The 25,072-nt window shown below is 43.4% G+C and overlaps 1 protein-coding gene across 1 annotated transcript; it reads right to left on the bottom strand.

Moving 5' to 3' along the window:
• Positions 1–4,274: 4,274 nt before the first annotated feature.
• On the bottom strand, positions 4,275–6,093 carry LOC121321162 (zona pellucida sperm-binding protein 1-like). Its single transcript, XM_041260061.1, has 6 exons — positions 6,036–6,093; positions 5,534–5,714; positions 5,097–5,241; positions 4,897–4,972; positions 4,541–4,705; positions 4,275–4,399 (listed from the first exon to the last, which is right to left on the bottom strand). Exons 1-6 carry the CDS (start codon positions 6,091–6,093, stop codon positions 4,299–4,301), a joined length of 726 nt encoding a protein of 241 aa, XP_041115995.1. The 3' UTR covers positions 4,275–4,298.
• Between the last annotated feature and the right edge of the window lie 18,979 nt (positions 6,094–25,072).

Here is a 25,072-nt window from a genome sequence, read left to right on the forward strand (position 1 = left end):
TCAAGGGTAACAATGGGAAACTGAAGTGACATACGGCAGAATCAAAGTAGTCTACTATAGCATTTATGAAAGATGTCAACTATTGAAAATAAAAAACTTATTCATAAATTAAGTTCCACTTGGAGTGGTACAGTCCAGGTTGGTTAGTAAAATTACACTGCATGTTTTTTTTTTTTCCCCCTTTTTTTTTTTTTTTTTAATATGGTAAATGATTTAATCCATAATCTTATTACATTTGCTGTGGCCAATGTTTAGTTCTCCGACGCCCTCTGCTGGATACCTATTTTTCTAGTGAAAGTGCTATCCCTGCTTGATGTCGAGATTCCAGGTACAGTAACTGACTCTTTTTGAAGTGCTGTGCATTGGTTGGACAGACACCAGCATTGTGTAGCACAAATGCTTTTCATCACCACAAGACATTTGTCTTGCAGTTGGAATCCTGTGCGTCTCTGTTAAGTTTACTACCAGTAACCACTGCAAACTGACCCTGTACTTTTAGAAATACAACAACCAATTGTCTGTTATTTCCCTGCCTGACAATAGTAGACTTGTACAGTGAATTGTGTCTGATTTGATATAGTAAATATACTTTTCTCCGTTTCCCACAGCTTACTCACAGGTGTAACCCAATGGTAAATTCAGTATGAAAGGCTATGTATGCTGTCACTAAGAGTTGTGCTGGGGGAGGGGTCTGCCTCCATACCTGTTTTCAGGATGGTGATTTTTTGACTCATTAAATGGGAAACAGGATCAGTGACTTGACTTACTAAAATATTCAACAGACATGGGTTTAGACTCATTCCCTACAGTCTTCTATTAGCCTTGGGGGGAATAAAGTGTATCTAGCTGCAACCAGCTCTGTGTGTGAAATAATATACAAGAGATAAGGGTTACACTGTCTTAAGGTTTTACAGTTTGCTCCAAATGTTCCCAAAGTTGTTGTGGGTCAGGGATTGGTGGTAAAGAATAGCAGGTGAGATTTATTAACTGGAGGCTAAAATTAATCTATTTTAAACATCATCCCACAACAGTGGCACAGTCCTGCTCTCCTTCACAGTGGTGTTAAAGTCCAATTGTGACTTGGAGCTGAATGAAACTGAGCAGAAGACTCAACATTCTCAAACCCAATTCACAGTTGTCAGTGGTATGAATATGTTGTATTAACAAAAGTAGATTTAAGATGTTTGTTAACTGCAGTTTTATAATTGGACAGTGCATGGGGAATATTATGTACTAATTATGCTCAGTATAAACTAGTGAGCAACATTTGTCATGACACTCCAATTGGCAGATCTCAAGCCATTAAGACCGAGTGTGGTAAAAGTTAACTGACAAGCACAGTTTACTGTACACGATTGTGAAACTGTGCTAAAGTCCAGGATTAAATGGCAGTGTTCCAGTCCTAGACCACTAGCACTTGTGTTTTAAATGTGTGCTTTGCCCCAACCTAAGTCCTATATACTGTACTTTACATTGTTGTCATTATTGTATAGCCTAGATAGGCTACTTTTAGACTAACATTATTTCGGTACTACATTTTAAATGCACAACATCAACTATACGGATGTCATCAGAAATAGCTAAATTGCGAAGTTTCCAAAAAGCTAGTCAATGTTGCCAAATGCAAAGAAAGAAATTAGAATTTGTGGAATAAAGAAGCATGAAATTATTGGGCACTCTAGATGCGATATACAACACATGAATCCATCATATTCTAGATCACAATTGTGTTATTAGAATTACATGTGGGTTGTATATTGGTTTGTGAACTGTACACACAATGGTAGTACATTAAACAAAACAATAATTATAACACATTAGTACAGTAGCACACCCTATTGGCCAAATACACACCAGTTGCATCTCAACAAGGAATTATAATGAAACATCATTTTCGAACAAATGATGCCACAGAAACCGAAGAACATGAATGCCAATGCATTTATCACCAGGTTAAGTGACTTGCTCAGGGTCACACAGCGAGTCAGTCAGTGGCAGAGGTGGGATTTGAACCACGCTACCTCCTTGTCAATATCAGGGGCGAGGTGTACATTGAGGCAGCAGAGGCAAAGTACGGTTTTTGAAAAAGATACAAGATTTATATTTATGCCCACTTATCCAAGTGGTTAACAGCATGCAGGAATGCAGCATTGATGAATGAAGACAGACAACAGTAATCCAGGTGCAATGTTATTTATTTTTATATCCAAAGTCAGACAACAAAACCGCAGTAAACAATAACCGATAAGCAGGCAATACAGCGCAGTTTATTGCACCGTTTTAATCCACGAGTTGTTCCCAAAAGTCCCAATCTTGTACACCCACAAGTAATGCAAGTCTCCACAATGAGTGCTAAAGTGCTTGTTGTATGAACACAGTTATTCGTGAAATAAAGTGCAGTGTTTTTTCCCCGGTTTGTGCTGGCGTGCGACAGCTCCAGATTGCATTAGCCATCGAAGAACAAACTGTATAATCAATAACTACAACACAAAACTCACGATTCCACACATGCTTCCTTCCGGTTCAGCTTAACCATAAACAAAGGAACAGATCACGTCGCTATGCCCCCTTTTGTACCGTCAAATCATGACCCCTTGGTCAACTAGTGCAACCACTTCTCCACTCTTACCCCTTCTGGGTCAATGATTTAGTGTATTGCAGCTCCACCCCCTTTCTAGATGACTGCATTCCTTCTAACCCTGGGACTGAATTGTCTGGTCATCCAGTCCAGGGCATTCTGTTCCCTTTAAACCAGCACCTTCACAGGTCAGGAGAGCCATTTCTCACCAACAATCATTGTGTCTCATCACAGAGAGGCTTAATTTACATGGTTTTAAATCAGACCTGTCAACTCTACCCTATTTGCTGGGACTCTCCTGTTTTTTGGAGACTTCCAAACTACTGTTTAACCCCTTTGTCAGCAAACCAAAAGTTGTGCAGGATTCAATTATTCACTTGAATCCATCCGTGCAACCCCATGCTCACATACTATTAAAATACACATGATGTGCAATCCTCCGTGCCTAAATACAAATATATATTTAAAAGCACTCGTGCTACAGACCCATTCTTATCCTATGCACCAACACAAAATCCACACATGGGTGGGGCACACTGCCAAAGGCAAGTAAGATTTAAAACAATTGGATTTTAAAATCAGTTCAGTTGGCTGAACTGAAGTTTCACAAAAGAAAAACCCTCACACACTTCAGCATGACCTGTAGAGACCACTGACCACACAGCAAGTCAAACTATCCCCACCAGATTTGCCATCCTAACCCAATAGCCAATGTGATGCACCCAGAGCGCCAAAAATCAGCCATTGGTCCAAGCAGGATTTAAACTAAACACTTGCTCATAAAACCAAGCCTGCAGTACACACGCCAATGCTTTTACCCGATGACTTTCCAGTCAAGTCTGTTCCTTTTGGCTAGGGGTCTCAAAAACCAATCTTGTATTGACCAACAAGTTAGTCTTGACCCACTGTCACTAATTTAGCACCCCATTTAAAGCATTGATCAAAATTGCACTCCTGGTTAAGGTAAGCTTTGTCCCTCTCCAAGCCATTTGGTGTCACATGCTGGAGTGTATTACATTAGTGTATGCTACCATCTTGTTTATAGGTTTCACAAGATCACATGTTCCGATTGTATATCAATCCCACCTCCCCACACACATTGGCATGCCAAGGTGTTACTTATGTATAACTAGAGTCCTGCGATACAGAGTCAGAGGACTTCTGTCTGCCCTCAATCCAAAGCTTGGTCTCGCAGCAGGGACAGCCCAGAAGTAGCAACAGCTCTAGTTGCTATTGTCCAGCACCACTCAGGGAATTGTAATCAGCATCAAGATGGCACAATTGAACTATTAAATAGGAAATCTCTACACTTGCATACTGCACAGCAGTTTATTGGCCCTTGGTCATGGCTGCTACACCATTTAGATGCAATACACTTCAAAATTGCAGACTAGGTAATGTATTTGGATAAACACAAGTAGTGAACCCTTAGGGCACTACTGAATTGCACAGCAGCTCCTTTACTGGCACTAGCAGAAGTGGTCTTGCGTGCCCTAAAAATAATGCAGCTGTCACTTCAGGGCATTAACACACAAACCTCAGTTTACTGAAAACAGCAAATCCAACATTTGTCAGCTTCTCTGATCCTACTTAGATATGCGACAACCTTCTCCCCCCCCCCCCGCCCCCATTTCGCGCAAGAATTTAAAATTAAAACCCACAAACACTACAGAATTTCAAAACACAAGACAAAGGTTTATTCAAGTTACAGACTGCTTCTCTAGGACCTGACAACCCATTTGAGGAAGAGCATTACACCAGATACCAGGATCAGCAAACCAAGCAGCCCCAGGAAACCATGGAAGTGGGTCCAGTGCTTCTCTGCAAGAGGAACAAAACAGGTAGTGGCAAAGTGAGGAATAAAATGAAGCTTCAGGTCTGGCTTTGGCCCAAACCAATAGAGCAACACCACATGAAAAACGCTCATACTGCTTTAATGCAGGGGATCTCAAAATCACTTACCCGTTTGTTCATGGGGCACATTCTCATCCAAAGTGAAGGTTCCTTCACCAACAGCAACAAAGCCAGCATGACCAGGAGCAGCTCGCTTGTCTACGTTTGATTTCCCAGGACAGGGCTTTCCTGCACAGCGCCCTCCCACACCAAGATCTACTGGAACAGGCATCTCTGTGGAGGGAGAACATTCTCAAGTGGCACAACTGCTCAAAGGTTTAACCAAGGGAGCAGGACTTAAATACTTCAGGGTGTCTAAAGAACGCAAGATGGAAGACTTCTTGCTGCAATAAATTTAAGGCTTAACCTAAATAGCCAAACTTCAGAAGGACTCATCCTCAGAAATTGTAAGTCCAGGACCATACCTCTTCCATCAAAGCATCCTTCATTGCAAACACGGCGTTCCGGGGAACACACTTCGGTTGAACACATGAAATAGATCTAAAAAGAAAGTAAATGGAGTTAGGAGCAGCTGTATATCTGCTTTGGTCTAAAATATACCATTTATGACTAGGCATTTGGAAGCAAGCTTGAGTACACACTATTGGACCACTATTAAACTCACTTCCTCATCCAAACGCTGCTTGGTCTTGTAGTCCAGGAACTGGAAGATTTCTATTTCAAAGCGTCGAATGTGCTTGGATACAGGCATGTTATTGTATTTGACATGGAGGCCAGCAGCACCGCTGTAATCCAGGATGTTTGGACAACTGTGGGGGAGAAATTCAGAAGGGAGTCCTACAGCTGCCAACTAGGAGGCTTGAAGTGCATGGTAGCCATATTGTAATGCTTCTAGCAGCTGCAACAGTCTAGCTTGCAAAGATTTAATTTAGATGTTTACAGCCAGTCACCTAACCAGTAGCTGAAATTCCAAATCCTGTATAAAAACAGCTGAAATACAAGCAGGTGCTGATGTAGCCATTGATTAGGTAGGTTTGTGAAAGGTTGATTTCAGAAGGACAGGAGAATAAAAAAGGGTCATGGAGACATCAGGATACTCACCCTTCATAGATGATCACCCAGGCAGCTTGAGAGGACCGGGGATAGGCGATGCAGTAGTGGACCAGCAGAACTACATTGGGGTTAGGAGGGTTTACAAGCTGCACTTCCAGATACACCTTGCTTCTTAGCAAGAAGCTCAGGGGCAGATGGGACTGTGGGTAGAAGCTAGTGTAGCTGGCGTCTGCAAGAGAGGTGCATCATTGTTAACACACCAGCCATTGAAAGAGGAAATTGAGCCAGTCAAATCTAGTAGTCATTACCAGACATGATGCCCAACAAGACCAAATGGGAGGAGAAGTTACGCATCATGCATCATGTTCAATTACCTGTGGCAATCCTTAACCTAACCCCAAGCCAGCCAAAAGCCAAGGCTGCTGACGGAGGCGGTGGGTTCACCACAAAGTAACCAGTGCTGGCCAAGTTTCCTTTAGAATAGCGACATTCCACATGGAAACTGCAGTGCAAAGAGGAAACAGTGAACACAAGGAATCCATTTAGTTACCAGTTGGCACAAATATTCCAGTCAGTGAGAAATCCATAAAGGCTTTAACTCCGATCATGGGGTCCCCACCCACTACAACCAGCAAAGTATGCTGAAAGAGGGTTCAGTGGCTGCCTGTTCCAAGCGCATGTAGAAGAAATTACCGATAAGGGCCATCTCTGGTAATTTGTCCATACATCTGCTGGATCCCCCGAACCAAACCACGAACTTCAGCAAGATAGATTGTAGTCTCCGCCACAGTCTACAGAAAAAAAAATGATTACAAAGTGAGAACACTGAAGCAGTTGAGGATTGTAATCAACCTGGCCAGCCCAAAACCAGTGGCATTCCAGTAGATTGTAGTACTACAATAGCATCCCCTTAAACATATGGCTGTAAAAAGGACTGCAGCCTAGAAGTCCTAGAACTAACCTTTGGGGTGAAGTAGTAACAAAAATGCAAACCCCAGGAGACGAACTTACAAAGACACGTGTCCCACAGCCAGTCACAGGAAATTTGAAGACAGCAAAGTCTGGAGTGCAGATTACAGGGACACATGAATGGTTTCCTGCAATTACTAGGCTGCTCGGATCAATTTCTGGCTTGGTTGAGGTGCGGTATATAGAGAATACAAAATGCCCATCTGCAGTGCACGCTGAAAAGCAGGAAGCAAAGAAACCATTAATGCAAAACAGTGAAACTATTAACCTGAAGGACCAGTCCCCTCTACAGCAAGGTTGGAAATCAGATCAATTATCTCCTCCACCCCCCAGGTTTTCCTATACAAGCTGTTCAAAATTACTCTGGATAGCTCCTTAGATGAGCAGTGCTATATCAAGTGTAAAACCAAGCCATACCATCCAAAGGATAGTAACACTGGGAAGTTGTTACATCCACACAACATCCATTGGCCACACACAGTTGTGGATCAACATTAGGTGGACCACAAGCCACCTGCTGACTTCTTGGTATCTTGCACCCTGCAAAAGAGTAACCTTCAATGTTGTACAATTGTACAGGGAAGACCCTGTAGTTTAGGTGTTAATATCTTGTATAGGGGCACATCGTATTCAAGTAAAAGCAACATTATGCAGCAACAGCATTTGGCAGACAAGCAACACCAGACTTGAGCACGCCGGTATTAGTGTCCAGTGAACAAACACTCACCCACATGTGGTACTAGACCAGGAACAGGACACTTGGCCTGTATATCTCCTCGCTCCCCAGTAAAAGTTGTGTAGAGGACTCTCAGGATATAGACGTTGTTCTAGAAATGGAAAGAGAGTTGACTGACAGGATTTTGATCACTTGCAATACAAAAAATGGGGGAACACAGCCACAATTGCTCTCAGCTTACCAGGATCTTGACATGACAGGCCTTGTAAGGAGCAGTCAAGATGTTCTTGCCGTTTCTCCTCACCAAACTGTAGCCACAAGTCTTGGGAGCACCGGTAACAGCTACCACGTTATTGGATTCATCTACAACAGATGCCACATTTAGAGCATGCTTTCCATTTCACAGCATCCACATTACTGTGTACCAAGCCAACTCACCCATTAAATGGATATCTTGTAGCAGTCCCCCAGGAAGCTCCACTGTCATGCAAGTATCACTGCAGAGGACAGAAACCCCAAAGGGAGGGAGGGGGGAGCCTGTTGGTAAAGCTGCACTGGCTGGACATTTCATCTGCACCTGTACCCTTCTCCCACTAAGGGTTACATATACTAGGGTCAGGACATAATTCCCATTCTGGAAGAGAATCAAGGGAGGAGAGAGAGCACAAGTGAGGGTATTTACATGCATAGGAAGTTTAAAAGCAACAGTACAGAAAGCTAAAAATATTTACCAGCATCTTGACATCACAGGCTGTGTAAGGGGCTGTGAAGATGTTCTTTCCTCTCCCATGCACCAAGCTGTAGCCACACTTTCTGCTATCATCTTGGACAGTTACCAGAGTGTTGGATTTATCTGCAAGAGGCAACGTTGCCACGAGATTAGGTTATCCTCATTGCCAAGCAATTTGGGTGGGAAGTTATCTGGGACAAGGCACAACCTTACCCATCACAGCTACTTGTTCAATTGGTCCTTCAGGCAGCTCTATTGTCATGACTGAGGCTCTGCAGGCAGTGGGTATTGTTGGTTTTCTAGGAGTGGTTGTAGAGGGAGGGGGTTTTGTGGGCACTACAGCACCGGTTGGGCATTGCATCTGAACATAAGCTTGTTGTCCAGAAGTTGTGTAGCGGAGGGTCAGGATGTAGTGCTCATTCTAGAACAAGGAGGAAGTTGGCTTGATCAAAAAGTATAACCAGGAAACAAGCAAATTGCAGGTAGTTCACTCACACAGTGATCATGTCAGCAGGTGTCACAAATGGCATGCTTTGAAGCAACGACTAGAAAATCTACTAGGCACACTTCAGAACTATGAAGCCCAGTGTTGGGGGGTTCAAGTGAATTGGAAGGGAGAGGTAGGCTGAAGAGCAGGTGTTGGCCATCCCCCCTCCCCCCCATTCAAGGTTTATTGGGGTGTTCAACACCGCTGCATGCTTCTCTGTCCAGGGAGGGTTTGACAGTGTTCAAAAGGTATTTCACAGGGACATGAGGCAGAGCCCCTAGTGCTGGAACAGCAGGTCAGCCCAGTGATACTCCAAGCAGGCTACTGTAGTTTGCAAACAGAATTGACAGCGCCGACAGATTGAGAAGAAAATAACTATGGATTGTGTGCGAAAGATTTTCTAAAAATGTAAAGGCAGTTCCTCCAATACAAAATGGCCTGAATGCTTAGGTGCAGAGCATTCAATTACCCCTGCCTCAAAGAGTCTGTATAGGCTACCACTGCAAAGGGGTTTGCATAGTTTTAGAATTAAATTTTGTTTTAGCCTTAAGATTTTAGCTTTGATTTCTGTATGAAATGGCCATTCCAAGTTATTTTTATATATTTTATTACAAATATACCCACAAGTGTACAGGTTCAGAATAAACAAACTTCAATGTGTTGTATTGAGTATAACTTCTCTGGCAACGCATATGAAGTGTTGCAGTAGATAACCGCCTGCATAAACCAAGTTATTGTAATCCAGTAAAACTGGTCAGCAGGTGTTTACAGTACTATAGATTTTGCAACTACAAAGTAACAAAATGATGGAAATAGCCACAGTATTTTGGGAGATTACCAATAGTGTATGAAACCGGTCATAAGACTGACAACCATTGCCTCCATGAAGGCTCGTAGTGGACTGAGGCTTGAGTTTTACACATCCACTTGGCCATTTCTCTAGGTCTTCCAACTGCTTCCCCCAGGTCATGCACTCTATAGCACTGCTATTGCAGAAACTCAACTAACACTTGAACATTGCGATGCATTTTAATTTGGGTAATTGCAATGGACCATGCAGCTTTATGCAATTAAAGCAAGTTATGAGTCGAGCCATATCATGCAATCAGAATGATGCACTTAAAAAAGGGACCTGCCACATGCTATGCAACTAACCAATATACAAAGTGGCATGTACGCACCATTTTAAAAACCTTCTGTACCATTGTTCTAGTTTGTTTTTATATACCCTCACAGCTCCCTCCCCAGGATTACCAGTATCCGGACATCACAGGCTTTGTAGGGGGTTATGAAAAGGGTCCTTCCGCTTCCCTGCAGCAAGGTGTAGTTGCAGTACACTGGAGCCTTGACGACAACTATCCATTTGTTGGAATAATCTACAAAAGAAGAGTTGCCATAAAATCCCCCTACTGTGCCATGGACAAAAGCTTACAGGTGTCTAGCAAAAGCCCAACTCACCTAGAAGCTCCACTAGGTCCAAAGGTTCCATGGGCAGCACCACCATCATGCCAGAGGAGTTGCACACCACATCTGGTGTGGGAGGGGTCCTTGTTGATTTTGTGGTTGTAGTTGCAGGTGCTTTTGTTGGTTCTCCTGCACTAGTTGGACATTTCATCTGCACATACCCTACTTCTCCATCAACTGTTGTATAGCGCAAAGCCAAGTAGTAGTTCTCATTCTAGAATTTGCATAAAAGGTTTAGGGTAAGAGGAAAGTAAATCTGAAGCAGACTCTGGAACCAGCTAATACCCAATGAGGGGATTTGGGGCAACACTAATCTTGCACTGCTCTTGGATTTCCTAATGTTGTGTAAGTCAGGGCATATGAAACTAGCCCCATCTTTTATGATCACTACTGGTGCATTCTCTATCCCACCCCTCCCCCTTATGGTATTAGGTTGCAGAAACTCTTTTACAGTTGTGCATTTACAGGCCAAGTTTGAATAGAAGTACAAGAGTAGCCCATTGGCAGAAATGGATTACCAGAATCTTGACATCACACGCCATGTAGGGGGTTTTGAAGAAGTTCCTTTCTCTGCTCTGAATCAAGGTGTAGTTGCAATTCTCAGGAGCATCAATGACAGCTACCCACTTGCTGGATTCAGCTACAAGAGAAGTTTACATACAATTCCCCTAGTGCCCTTGTCAAATTCATCCACATAGGGGCAAAAAGCCCAACTCACCTAGAAGCTCTACTAGTACCAGAGGTTCCTTGGACAGCTCCACCACCATACTAGAGGCACTGCAGACCACAGTTGGCTTCCCACCACTGGTGGTCATAGTTGTCTTTGTAGTGCTTCCGGTGGTCCTGGTTGTAGTTGGGGTTTTTGTGGGTTCTCCAGCACTGGTGGGGCATTTCAATACCATATACCCTTTTTTGCCACCAGTTGTCAGATACCATATTTCCAAAACGTAGCTTTGATTCTAGAACAAAGAACATATGTAATATACAGAAATTGATTGCCATGGTTTTAAAATGATCATACAAGCTGGAAAACGATTTACACTTGTTAAAGGCCAAGAGGAAAGCAGAGCAAGATGGGCCAATCATACCACCATTGCCCAACAATATATACTGAACATCAAAAGAAACTTCCCTATTACACATATTTTTGAAAATGTGGTATGAAAATGGACAAAATGATTACACTATGACTACAAGAGATTTAGAGAGTAGTTTGAGATTTACAATTACTGTAAATACAGTCATTGTAAATCTTGAAAAACTACTCACTCCTAAATCTTTTGTAGTCATTTTTGTATTACTTTAGTATAAATACATGTTAATTTGGATTCATGTTTTTCTGCCTTTGAACGAAAAGACACACACATTTCCCCATTGGAAATAGTGATATTTTGAAATATCACTGTCCTGGTCACAAAAGCAAAGTTTGTGGGGGAATAGCCATTTTCTATACCTGAGGCATAAGCAATTAGGAAATAACACCTACTACCCAGGAACAAAAAATTGTTAGTGTTTTATATTTACACATATATTATACTTGATCATTCATCCTTGACCATGACACACTTGCATGACTCCAGCACATGCATTTAAATCACCCAATTACTGAGACACTTGATTGGACACTGCTAGGGAGTGTTGAATTGCAAGCTTGAATAAAAAGGAATAAAGAAATACAAAAAACAATGCCACATCTGTGAAAGGCAGCACCTTCGTGCAAGTCAGCATGTTGGAGGCTGGACTAAGGCAACGTATTGTGGCTCGCCATCTTGGGTGCTCACAGCCAGAAATTTCAAACCTGGCAAGAGGGCAGAACCCGACACCGTCAAAATGACAGGCCACAAACTGGGAGACCAAGAGTCACACCTGCTTAAGACCAGATCATTTTGGCATCTTTGTCAATGGTTAAAGCCATTGCACCCATCATTTTGATCACATGTAGTAAATCTGATCCAGATACAAGCAATACTTTTGATGTTCAGTATATGAAGCTATTAAAAAGCACAGAAGTTTACTGGTTGGAGGGAGAAGAGAAAGCACACAGTATGGTGTGGAGTATCTAGGTGATCTCATGGATGAACAAACAGGGTCTGGAAAAAAGAAATGGATTGACTATGCAAAAGGCATCATTTCATGCAAAATGACACAAAGGTGGAAAGTGTTCACCATCTCCAATTAGTCCAAACAATTACCAGTATCCTGACATCACAGGCAGCGTAAGGGGCTATGAAGAAGTTCCTTCCACTTCCCTGCAACAAGGTGTAGTTGCAATGCTTGGGAGCATCAATGACAGTTACCCACTGGTTGGATTTATCTACAAAGAAAGAGGGAAAGTTACCATAGAAGACTCCCTCTACAGCATCAGATATGATGCTCCTCCAAATACTCAAAAGCTTAACTCACCCAGAACCTTCACAAGTCTTAGAGGTTCCTTTGGCAGCTCCACCACCACACTGGAAGGTGTGCACACCACAGTTGTAGGGGCCTTAGTAGTCTCCCTGCTTGTGGTTCTTCTGGTCGTCCTCCTACTGGTGGTTCTGGTCGTCCTCCTGCTGGTGGTGCTGGTCGTAGTCTTGGTCGGCTCCCCAATGGTTGTGCTGGTCGTCCTCCTACTGGTGGTTCTGGTCGTCCTCCTGGTCAGCTCCCCAAAGGTTGTGCTGGTCGTCCTCCTACTGGTGGTGCTGGTCGTAGTCTTGGTCGGCTCCCCAATGGTGGTTCTGGTCGTCCTCCTACTGGTGGTTCTGGTCGTAGTCTTGGTCGGCTCCCCAATGGTTGTTCTGGTCGTCCTCCTACTGGTGGTTCTGGTCGTAGTCTTGGTCGGCTCCCCAATGGTGGTTCTGGTCGTCCTCCTCGTTCAATGGTGGTTCTGGTCGTCCTCCTACTGGTGGTTCTGGTCGTAGTCTTGGTCGGCTCCCCAATGGTGGTTCTGGTCGTCCTCCTGCTGGTGGTTCTGGTCGTAGTCTTGGTCGGCTCCCCAATGGTTGTGCTGGTCGTCCTCCTACTGGTGGTTCTGGTCGTCCTCCTGCTGGTGGTTCTGGTCGTAGTCTTGGTCGGCTCCCCGATGGTTGTGCTGGTCGTCCTCCTACTGGTGGTTCTGGTCGTAGTCTTGGTCGGCTCCCCAATGGTTGTGCTGGTCGTCCTCCTACTGGTGGTTCTGGTCGTCCTCCTTGGTGCTGGTGGTTCTGGTCGTAGTCTTGGTCGGCTCCCCGATGGTTGTGCTGGTCGTCCTCCTACTGGTGGTTCTGGTCGTCCTCCTACTGGTGGTTCTGGTCGTAGTCTTGGTCGGCTCCCCAATGGTTGTGCTGGTCGTCCTCCTACTGGTGGTTCTGGTCGTAGTCTTGGTCGGCTCCCCAATGGTGGTTCTGGTCGTCCTCCTGGTCGGCTCCCCAATGGTGGTTCTGGTCGTCCTCCTACTGGTGGTTCTGGTCGTAGTCTTGGTCGGCTCCCCAATGGTGGTTCTGGTCGTCCTCCTACTGGTGGTTCTGGTCGTAGTCTTGGTCGGCTCCCCAATGGTTGTGCTGGTCGTCCTCCTACTGGTGGTTCTGGTCGTAGTCTTGGTCGGCTCCCCAATGGTTGTGCTGGTCGTCCTCCTACTGGTGGTTCTGGTCGTCTTGGTCGGCTCCCCAATGGTGGTTCTGGTCGTCCTCCTACTGGTGGTTCTGGTCGTCCTCCTACTAGTGGTTCTGGTCGTCCTCCTGCTGGTGGTGCTGGTCGTAGTCTTGGTCGGCTCCCCAATGGTGGTGCTGGTCGTCCTCCTACTGGTGGTTCTGGTCGTAGTCTTGGTCGGCTCCCCAATGGTGGTTCTGGTCGTCCTCCTACTGGTGGTTCTGGTCGTAGTCTTGGTCGGCTCCCCAATGGTTGTGCTGGTCGTCCTCCTACCGGTGGAGGTGCTGGTCGTCCTCCTGCCAGTGGTGGTTCTGGTCGTCCTCCTGGTCGGCTCCCCAATGGTTGTGCTGGTCGTCCTCCTACTGGTGGTTCTGGTCGTCCTCCTACTGGTGGCGCTGGTCGTAGTCTTGGTCGGCTCCCCAATGGTTGTGCTGGTAGTCTTCCCACGGGTGGTTCTAGAAGTCTGTGTTGGCTTCCTAGTAGTAGTTTTTATTGGACATCTCATGTGCACGTAGTCTCCCTCAGCAGTGGTAATGTAGAGCAATGTTAAGCTGTAGCTTCCGTCCTGCAAGTGAAGAGACAGAACTAGTTGAATGTGGAAGGACATTACGCTTTTAGATTTTCCACTGCAGAGCCAAGCTACCGACATCACGCAATGAAAGTTGCCAAAACACAAATGGTGTTCAAATTAGACAAAGCAGTACAGCTATCACTTAATATTTAGTAAGGTCTAAACTAATTACCCCATTATAATATCAACCTTAAATTAGTTCTGTTGAGGGGGGGTTAAAACAGGATTTGCTAAAGATCTCATTTAAGGATAGTTCTCCAATTTGTTTTAGTGCTAAAGAAAACAAGTTCTGTGTGGTTTGGTTCTCACACAGCTTGACAAATAGCCAGTGGAGAACCATTTGTAGCCGTACCATACCGAGCCCTCTGGTCGGGATGTGCCAGTGGAGAAGGGGCATTAGTCAGCAAATCTGAAAAGATAATTTTATATAGGTTGTAGCATTAGAATACAATGTACGGTTCCCACCTGTATCTGGACATCACAACCTCTGTAGGGGGTTGTAAAGAAGTTCCTTCCTCCTCTTCCCTGCACCAAACTGTAGTTGCAGTAACTGGGAGCATCATTGATATCCACCCACTCATTGGACGGACCTATACAAAAAAAAAGTTACATTACCTACCAAGACAGATCAGTTCCCTCCCAAAAGAATTTGGGGCCAAATTCAGACTCACTCAATACTAGAACTTGAAGCAACTCAGAGGGCAGCTCCACAGTCATGCTGGAGGCTTTGCAGAGAGCAGCGTCAGGGAGAGTTGGCATTACAGGTTTCCAAGTAGTTGTTGGCTCTCCAGCAGTGGGTCTGGTCATCTCCCCACCAGAGGTTCTAGTAGTCTCTGTTGGCTCCCCACCAGTGGCTGGACATCTAATGTCAAAGTACCCTCGTTGATCAGCAGTTATGTAAAGCAAGGTCAAGATGTAGTTTCCATTCTGAAAGTGAAGGGACACAAGTTGAAGACCAGAAGGACTTGATTCCACACAGAGTGTAAATCTCATCCTGAAGATGTCTTCAACTTGGGGGGCTTCCATAGCTGGCAACCACCTTGATCAAGTTTAATGTTACTTAATTTATAGTGTACTACACACCTAAACCCCCACCCATATTCATGCTTGCCCACAGCAACATTACAACAGTTGCACCATAAAGCCACATTTGCACCTCTGGGACAGTTGAGGCTTTTCAACTTGCACCCCAATGCATTCAAGGGTAGTCCTGCTGTGAAAGGTACCAGAAACAATCATTAAAATGCATTACAAGTTAAAGCTGAACTGTCCCAGTGAACATTCATATGGTAACCTGAATGCATGCCTGCCACAGGCATAACCCGGGTCCTAGAAGAGCGACACAGCAACTGTGCTGCAGTAACAGACATTTTAGAACCCAACACACTAGCAAAGACATAAGCTTAGATGGGAGAATTTAACCGCGCCCCCTCCCCTACCCCCATTCCTGCCTTCTATAAAAAGAGAAAAGACATGTCCTGTAGTACACTGTGCATTTGTTTAAAATAGTGTACAGTATTAACACTTCTCCAATTCACCACTCTTTGCACTGGTTACAAGAGCAAACATGAAAACACCGCTTACAGCAGAAATTATGCCTGCACAGCATTCATGATTTAAAAAGCAGGTTCATCTGCACTTTGTACACGAGTAGCTATGGCTATTTAGTAACCTATTCCATCACATTAAGCATACAACAACATTAGAAATATTAAATGCAAGTCAGTAAAAACTACAAGCAAGATACCTACTGTAACAACCAAACACACAAAATCAGTACAACTGCCAAATAACACAACTTCAGGCATCCTTATACTCCAAACATTCAGTAAAAGGGTAGCTATACTTGCTATTAAGGCACTGGAACAACTGAAATGAACACAAAAGTTTAGCTGCTCAAATACAAGATGTCCAGCCCTTGCTGACAAGATACAAGGAAGGACAGGCCAGTTTTAACATGCTTCACTGCAACAATTGAAAAAGCACATAATGCTCCATCTAAGGCTTTGCTGATCAATTAATGTCTGAATTCCTTTGCCTCAGTCTGATGGTCCCTTTTGGCAGCTAAATCTTGTAGCCATTTTAGCAGCAGAAGCTGTCTGCAGAATACACCTACACAATTCACCACGGGATTACAGGTGCGTTCGGTCGATTAAACCAGCGATTGACTACTGTACTGAAGAACCATTTTGAATTTCATATTTCAGATGGGAAATTGATAGTTTTGAAATGAGGGATTAAAGTCTCAGCCCTTCAAGATAGTTAGGGCTCAGAGGAAGCTAGGTTTTGTTTGTTTTCACCTTTTGTTAGAATAGAAAATTAGTGTGCTGGAAAAACACAACTGTGTTGGTATTGTTGAGCAAGTGGCTAGTAATCCTTTTGCAAAGCTATTATCTAGAATAGGATTGAGAATACAAACGTTGATATAGAATGTAATCATGCAGCTGTGTTGGTGCGACATCAAAAGGATACAGAATTCTATTGGGTACAGAAATACCAGATTTAATACCAAACAAATTAACAAAGAGCCAAAACCCACCCGATCAATCAGGTTAGCGTTTTGTTGGTTTACTGCACGCAACATCAACATTTCACTACACCATGTACAGGTATGTTGGCTTACCATTTGTGGAGCTACAGTTGGAGCAAAATTGAACACCCTTCATGCTACCTTCTTTCAACTCCATATTGTTGATGTTGCCTTTAGTTAGCAAATCAGGAACAGTCATTGGCAAGCTGCGGGACATGATTTAATATAGGCTTCCATTTTCCAGTTTACACCGAAACATGTTTAGCACATCCCCTACAGTTTGTAGGATTTACAGTCAGTCTGAACTGCAAGATTACCAGTTTAAAAAAAGGGGGTCAAGGGCTAGGTTATAAAAGGCTACAATGAATACACACCCAGCCATTTGTTCACAGGAGTAAGGGGCTTTGACAAATACAATGATTCTTGGTTAGAAATCTCCCTCCCAACCTGCGAGGGCGACAAGCAGCAAGAACACAGTTCCCAGTTCTTTCCCAGGGTTCAAGGGAAAGCAGCCAGCTAGAAAGGGGGCGGGACTGTTGCAATAACCCAGAAGGGAAACTACATGGCAACTGCAGATTGTAAATGACTGCAACCTCCTCTCCAAAGGGGTCAGCTGTTCCTTTGCTTGGTTTGTGTTTTGCACCCAAGACTGAGAGACCCAGTATTGCAAGTGTATTGTCTATGTAATGGTTTGTAAATTGCTAGAATAACCAATACAATTCCAGAGCCTTTGCCAAGAGCCAGCACAGCACCACTGTCAAACCATCAGCCACCCTGAGAACTACTGCACGTACCCAGGACTGGTGACCGTGTTTGTATTGTTGTGTGGGCGGATACTTACTGTTGATGTTTTGGAACTGCAAGCTCATTGCTAACACCGTGCAGTACATGTTTTGTATTGCCCGGGGATTGTTTCTGGTCACCAGACCTGGATAAAGATCCAGAAACCTTTGCAGACCAGACTACAAATCTGTCTGCTAAATATCACACTGCAAATCACCCCTGCACCTATTAACACTCTGCCACAGAGGCACACAAGTGGCAGCTTGCCTAGGGATGGGTTAATCTGGCACTACATGCAAATCAAAAACTACAAAATATCAAAGTCCACCAGAAGCCATAACAGTATTTCATGTTACAAATCAAAATGTCACGTTTCAATGTCAGTTCCATTAAGTAGATGGGGGGGAGGGATACAAAGTGCTATGCAATTCAATAGCTTAGAAGAACAAACAGGTTTCAGTCAACGTCATGAACATTGGTTAGTTCTGTAGGGGGATGGAAAGCTTTTGGCCATAGCTGTACATTGTGGAATTGGCACATCAAGATTATATAGCTGGGTACCAAGTCACCGCCTTTAAATTACTACATGTTCTGCCTTCAAATATTACTGAAGATTAATAGCAAGTACGCTTTTTTCTACAAATCAAATTGAGGATTTGAATGTGATGTACTCCTACCTGTATCCGGACATCACAAGCCCTGTAGGGGGTTGTAAAGAAGTTCCTTCCTCCTCTTCCCTGCACCAAACTGTAGTTGCAGTAACTGGGAGCATCATTGACATCTACCCATTCATTGGACAGATCTACAAAGAAACAAGGATTCCCATCAACTACCAGGATTGATCAGTTCCCTCCAAAACCATTAGAACTGAATTCACACTCACTCCATAACAAAACCTGAAGTGGCCCAGAGGGCAGTGCTACAGTCATGCTGGAGGCTTTGCAGACAGCAGTGGGAGGGAGAGTTGGTTTTGTAGGTTTCCCAGTAGTCACTGGCTTCCTAGTAGTTGTAGTCCTAGTAGTATGGGTTGTTGTCTCTACAGCTGGACAAGCCATTTGCACCATCCCTCTTATCCCAGCTGCAGTTGTGTAGATTATAGTCAAGACATAGTTTTTATTCTGGAAAGGGTAGGCACAGGAACATCGTCATTGACACCAAGCAATTATAGTGGGGAACATTTCAACTGAGCTAGTTAATCCAATTACTAGTCGATTTAGGCCAGCTACATGGCTCCGATTCTCCTAGTTAACCCCTTAAGGACCAGGATAGTATTTACACAATCATACCAAAGTGGGCTTATAAGACCACGATTGTGTAAACACAAGGGAGAAAAGAAAAACCCACTGTTTTGAGAACTTCAGGGCCACTGTACTTTGTAGTACAGGTTTGAAACTCTCAGTGGCTGGGGGGGAGGAACCAAAGTTTGCTTCCTAATTTTTTTGGTTGCTTTTGAGGTTCCTCAAAAACTCATCTTGTTGGAAGCATCAAGAGGAAGGTGTAGGTATTCTTTGTCCCTGTAGTGGTAGTGTTTGGTTTTTGTTCACCAGCACCACTTGGGCATTCCACTTCCAAATGTCCCAGTGGATGCAGGAGTACTGTTCCTACAATTGTTCTGGCTTTAGAAAGGTTGGAATTAGGGCCATTTGTATTTAGAACTTGCCCCCAACTTCAATGACAATTAGACAAGTTGTTCTCCAGACACACTAAACAGTGACAGGAAGGCAGCTGCCACTATCCCCCAGTCTCTAGTCCCCATCTGATGCTACTTCTAAAAAGAGGAACAAAGACTTCATGCCAGAAGCAAAAGCAGGGTCATTTAGGTAATCAAAGTTGTCAGGACAGTGCTCAAAATCTAAAATGCAAAAGGCTGGCTGAAGGCAAACATGCTTTCAAGAGTCACCTTCAGATAAGCTAGCCCCACCTTTACTAAAAAAGGTTCCAGAGAGTTCCAGGGTTCTACTATGCCACAAGACATCAAGACAGTGTAATTGCCTATATAGCGTAGAGTACACAAACACTGAAGAGAATTACCAGGATCTTGACATCACAGGCGCTGTATGGAGCTGTGAAGAGGATCTCGTCTCTTCTCTCCACCAAGCTGTAATTGCAGGACTTGGGTGCATCAATCACTTTAACTGGCCTGTTGAGTTCACCTGCAACACAAATGTGTCCATGCGTTCACATCCAGGATAGGACTAGTCCTTGATAGTTGCTAGTGCAAGTACCCCATCGTAAAAATGTTCAAGTATGCACATCCTTCTTGTAACACACCTAGTACCAAGACTTTATCCAGAGATCCTCCAGGCAGCACCACAGTCATGTTAGAGGACCTGCAGACAGGAATGGGTTTCCCCACAGTGGCTGTCAGAGGAGGAGGCAATTCTGTAGGGCTTCCAGCACTGGTTGGGCATTCCATCCGCACAGACCCTCGATTCCAAGTAGCTGTCCTGTACATTACAGTCAGGACATACTTGTCTCCCTAGTAGACACAGAAAATGACCAAGAGTAAAAGTTGAATTTCTCAAGCAACTGCCATGTAAGGATGTACACAGAATGGCCAGTAAAGCCCGATGCAACTTCATGGATGAACATGTTAGCTCAAGGTCAAACTGAAATTTAAGGATTACATATCAAGCTAGCCCCCAGGTAACCATGAAGTGCTCTAATGTCACTTGAAATGTACTTGCCACTTGCTCAACAAAACAGCCAGTGTAGGCAGTTGTAAATATTATTTTCTCCAGTTGCAGAGAGAGATTGTAATGGCATCGTTCCGCAAAGTCACTAGTCACAACGATTTCTTTGCCAGAAAGATCTGCAATAAAGAAGACATCATTACAGCAAGTGCAAGTCTCCGAAATTCCATTACAGCTTTAAGCCAAAGATAAAAAGGAACACAGCATAAGACGCATTCACCATGCACTGCTTATTTACACCAGCTAAAACCAGGCATCAGTGCTCCGTCACCAGTTGTTTGAATGGCTTTCCAAGACCCAAGAATAGTGGCCAATGTTGTGATAATCAATGCTGCGGAATGCCCACCTCAAGGTACCAAGGGGAGTGAAGGAATAAAATTGTGAATCTGTATGTATAGGTGCCTCCATTAGCAAATTCACAGGAGGCTTTGTCCTAGAGAGAGAGAGAGAGATATAACAAACGCACCTTTCACTCCAATCCCCCACCAAGGACCACTGGGTAGAACCACTGTCATGCCATCCTTGTTGCAGATGGTAGCAGACACATCTACAGGATGTACTGTAGACAGTACACTGGATGTTACTTCTGGAGTTGCAGGGCTCTCAGGTTGGCAAGTTGGTTTTGACCGTCCACCAGCATGGCAAAGTGCAGATACCTCTCCCATTACACCATCAGCATGCTGGAATTGGATACTCAAGGCAAAGCTACCATCCTTAAAAGAAAGAGAGAGATTCTGTTATTGGCATATTCAGTATTGCTTGTACTGAAGTAGTTTACTGGAAGCATGCAGCAACATTTAATAGCCTTAAGGGGGGGAAGGAGAAATTATTCAATATTCTTACCACTAATGCAATTTGACAGCTTTGGAAGGAAGCAATCAAGATGATGTGTCCAGTCTTCACTGGAATGAGTTGATAATTGCATTTCTTGGCAATACTACCGACAGGTATTGCCTCGCCAAACCCATCTGCAGAAGACAAATTCCGTGAGTTCCCTGAACAGCAAGTTTGTCCACATGCTTATTATACAAGGTCTGTTCGAGGCTTCAGTTATAACCAGCTAGCTAAGAACCCTCTGCAATTGAATGTTTGCATGGTTCACAACTTCAATTATGTCAATTAATAAGGAGGGGTCGGTTGACACACAGATGCAACTCACCTCTCACTTTGACTGCATCAAGACTTCCCTTAGGCAATTTGATCATCATGCCAGACTTGGCACAAAACACTGATGGCAAAGACTCTTCAGGTGGGACTGTAACATTAACTCCGGTCCTACAAGACAGGAGTGCCTGCCCTAGTTTCCCTGGAGCCATTTCATAGTAGATGTTAAAGAAATAGCGATCCATCTAAGAGGGTCAAAAACAAGATGGCATCACTGGAGTTCTAATCTTCACAGTATCCTGTTCCTATGGGTAGGAAGGCTACCCTAGTTTCAGATTAGGCAAGTGAACAGCCAAATTGAGCAACAGTTCCAATATTTATATGGGAAAATAAACCCATTCTATATTTATAGACATGTTGTATGGGCACACAAGTGAAATACCGGCTTGGTCCTTTCTTCCTAGGTTACCATGCAGGCTGTATGTATATAGAGCATAATATTTCCTATACTGGTGGAAAGCAGGATACACGTACCACTCTCCTCACGTGACATCCATTGTATGAAGTAGTGAAAGTGATCCTTCCCTCTGAATCACTCAACAGTTGATATTTGCACTGAACAGCAACTTCGTAAATGGATACCCATTTGTTGAATTTATCTACAATTGGAAGGAATTGAGTGAGGATTTGACATGACAGCATTTCTCAATTGGCTACACAGCAGCAGTAATGGGAAACTGGCGACACAATACATCTTGCATTTAGTTACTCAGAAGAGCTACAAAACACTGACAAATACATAAAATAACAGATCCCAGATACCATCACTGAAGTGCACCCATAACTGACCACCACACCAAATCAGTACTTTAAATCTGAACCAAAACTCAAAGAGGATTCTGCAGTCCTGGTGTTCAAGGACATATACTATAGCATACATGCAACAGTTTCAAATGCAATTAGTTGCAACAAGGTATATGGTTCAAAAATAATTACACCCATACATTCCAAAGTAGGCTGTCATTTATTGCGCAGCAGAAACAACTCACTTTGTACACGAAGTGCTTCTATTGGTCCTGCTGGGAGTTTGATGGTCATGCTACTCTCACCACAGATTGTAATAGGGCCATCAGGTGTGGGAATTGGACAGAACATATGCACATAGTTGTTTCTCCACATCAGGGTCAGGACATATTGCCCACCCTGCAAGCAAAGGGAAGAAATCAGGTTGAATGGGAATATTATAAGCAGCATCTGCGCTTGTAAAGCCAATACTGTCTAGTTCACAAGGAGCCACAATTAACATTTAAGTTAGTTGTAGACGTGGAACAGTAGTCCTGTGGCATTTGCTTTGTCGGTTTAACATTTACACTGTACAAGGCCAGCAAGTTCATACCCGATGGCAAAGTAGCAGTCTAAGTTAAAGAACCTAAATCTTACCAGTGCCTTCACATTGCAGCCTTTGAAGGCAGTTGTAAAGTGGACAACTCCATTTTTCTCCAACACCTTGTATCTGCACCACTGCGTAATCTTGCTTACTTCAACAAATGTAAAGGAGACTGTGGGGGGGAATAGTTACAAGGAGATTTGTTAACCAGACCTCTTCCAGAATTAAACAGATACCAGGATAGCAAGAACCCTTACCTCGCACTTTGAGGTCTGTCAACCTTCCACCAAACAATCTGATGGTCATGTCTGCAACACCGCATGAAGTTGCTGAAGCCAGGGTTGTAGGCTCTCCTGTGCTATGGGGAGGAGGGTCTTGTTGCGTAATAGGTAGATTAAATACACCATAGGGCCCTACAGAGGCATCATAGATGCTGCTTGGCAACCTGAGACCTCCAGGGAGGGCAGGAGAGTTGAGTTCACTGGCAATCTTAACAGCTGGAGAAAGAGCTTCAGCCAGCACCAGATTTATATCAGTAAGCACAGAGTAGTCAAAAGAAGAAACATGCTTTCCATTAAGGTCACCAATATCTAGGTCCTCAAGATGATAGGAATGTAAAGTATCAGGGCCTTCCTTTTCAAGATCTGCAAAGGCAGCAGAATCATAGCCTAGGGTTTCAGAATAGGTACCAGATTTATTGTTGTCAGAAGAGTCAAGCGCTTTGCCATGTTCACCTACACCCATTCCTGCTGCAAGATTAACAGAATCATTGACTTCCAGAAAATCAAGGGCACTGGTGTTAGACTCATTCTCTTTAGCTGAAGTTGCATATGCAAAGACTTCAGGCAAGTCAGCATCAGGGTCATTACTCTGATCAGTAAAGAGTGCATGGTCCACATCTTCAGTTTCTGAAGCCAATGGGTACTCCACAGCAACTGAAGGGACAGAGTTCTTGGTCAAATCAGAATTGAAATCCTCACTATCGGAAAACATAAGCTGTTCAAGTGTACCCTCATCATACCTATAATGCTGGCTGAAATCAAATAGCCCATAGCTTGCAGCATCAGAGTCAGTCTCAGCAAACACACGATCAAGAGACTGCCTCTGTTGATCTGCAGAATAACCAACAGTCTCAGAAAGTTTATCTTTTCTATTTGGCAAAAAGGAATCCTGTTCAGAAAAAAGGTCCTCAGCATAAGGAATGGTTAAATCAGTAAGCAAGCTCAAGGTCCCTCCATGATCCAAACTTCCTGTCTCTGACATGGAATTCACAGCTGCTTCATCCTGCAGCACATCATGAGCTGAAGCTAGAGCTTGTGTGAGCCTCAAGACCCAGGCCAATAAGAAGAAAGGCAGCATTGCCTGCCCTCTCCCTAACATCGTTATTGTAAAAAAAAAACAACAACAAAAACAAAACAAAACAAAAAAACTCAGTCAATATGGGTGCGTTCTACAGGGGCATGTTTTTAAATTGTGAGGCTTTAAGTGTTTTAATTGAATTTGTAATTGGCAAGCCAATTGCTGTCGTTGAATTATCAGTATTCTTAGATCATTAGTAAAGCACTGCAAGACAAAATTCTGCACGAGAGAAAATCACCTGGTTTAATTTTCAAAAAATGTCAGTATGTGTATCCTGAGAAACGTGTGTAAAAGTGCCCTAAACTTCAAAGATGAAAATAGCATCGCATTAGATATAGGAATGAACGTAATGAAAGAAACAATAACAATGAAGAAGCAACGATTCTTGTAACCGGTAACCACCAGTGCTTAATTTGTAAAGGAAGAGGTGCCGGGGCGCAAGCAATGACAATAATATCGTTCTTATGAACCGCACATAAAAGAGCATGCACTGGTGATATATTTTATAATCACGTATTCTACATCATATACAAAGTAGTAGTATGTGCAGAAAAATAAATTAAAGGGACCCTGGTGCGACTATTTATTTTCCCCGACAACTATTTTTTTTGTTCTGTGTATATGCACTATTACAGTGTTTGTTATGGTTTATTGTGGTTTGGTATTTAAACGGTTTAAAATTAAATCAAATGTAAAAAGTGGAAAGGCATTCAGGTGACTCCAGAAGGCCGACTGTGTCAAAAAAAAAAAAAAAAACATACACCGCACTCTACATAATAATCGGAAGCAGTGGTATTTAAAAATAAAGGGCAGTTTGTGGATGAACAGATCCATCGGATGTTAAAAGAAAAGTCATTTTTTGGAACTTAACAAAAACAATTTATTGAAATTAATGTTCAGCTGTCATATTGAAGCATGTTGTGTACTCATTCAATCAAGCAAGGTACTGTAAGAATCTGCATGTATCGTTCAATACGTTTTTCAAAGCATCTTAAGCTTATTTGTATATAAAGAACGACAATAGAGTCGCGGCCCTTCTTCATGGTACGTAGCTGAACTCGTAAAGTAATTAAATGTCCCTGGCAGAGGAATGTGTTGAGAACTGTAAGAAAACGCATTTGAGAGCAAAACATTTTATGAGAGCAAAACACTTTATTATTTTTAAATAGCTGAAGAGGTGCCGGGGCTATGCCTCGTGAAGCCCAGTAACGCTAGGTGATTGCCATAA

The sequence above is a fragment of the Polyodon spathula genome, chromosome 9 (genome assembly GCF_017654505.1).
Source record: "Polyodon spathula isolate WHYD16114869_AA chromosome 9, ASM1765450v1, whole genome shotgun sequence".
Lineage (NCBI taxonomy): Eukaryota > Metazoa > Chordata > Actinopteri > Acipenseriformes > Polyodontidae > Polyodon > Polyodon spathula.

Bases quoted from the DNA above. Each gene is read 5' to 3' on its own strand.
- LOC121321162 (XM_041260061.1), bottom strand. From the start codon at position 6,093: ATGATCGGAGTTAAAGCCTTTATGGATTTCTCACTGACTGGAATATTT. The intron at 5,715-6,035 runs GTAACTAAATGG...CCTCTCTTGCAG, and splicing joins TGGAATATTTGTGCCAACTG to ACGCCAGCTACACTAGCTTC. The intron at 4,973-5,096 runs GTGAGTTTAATA...CTTTCTTTTTAG, and splicing joins AGCAGCGTTTGGATGAGGAA to ATCTATTTCATGTGTTCAAC.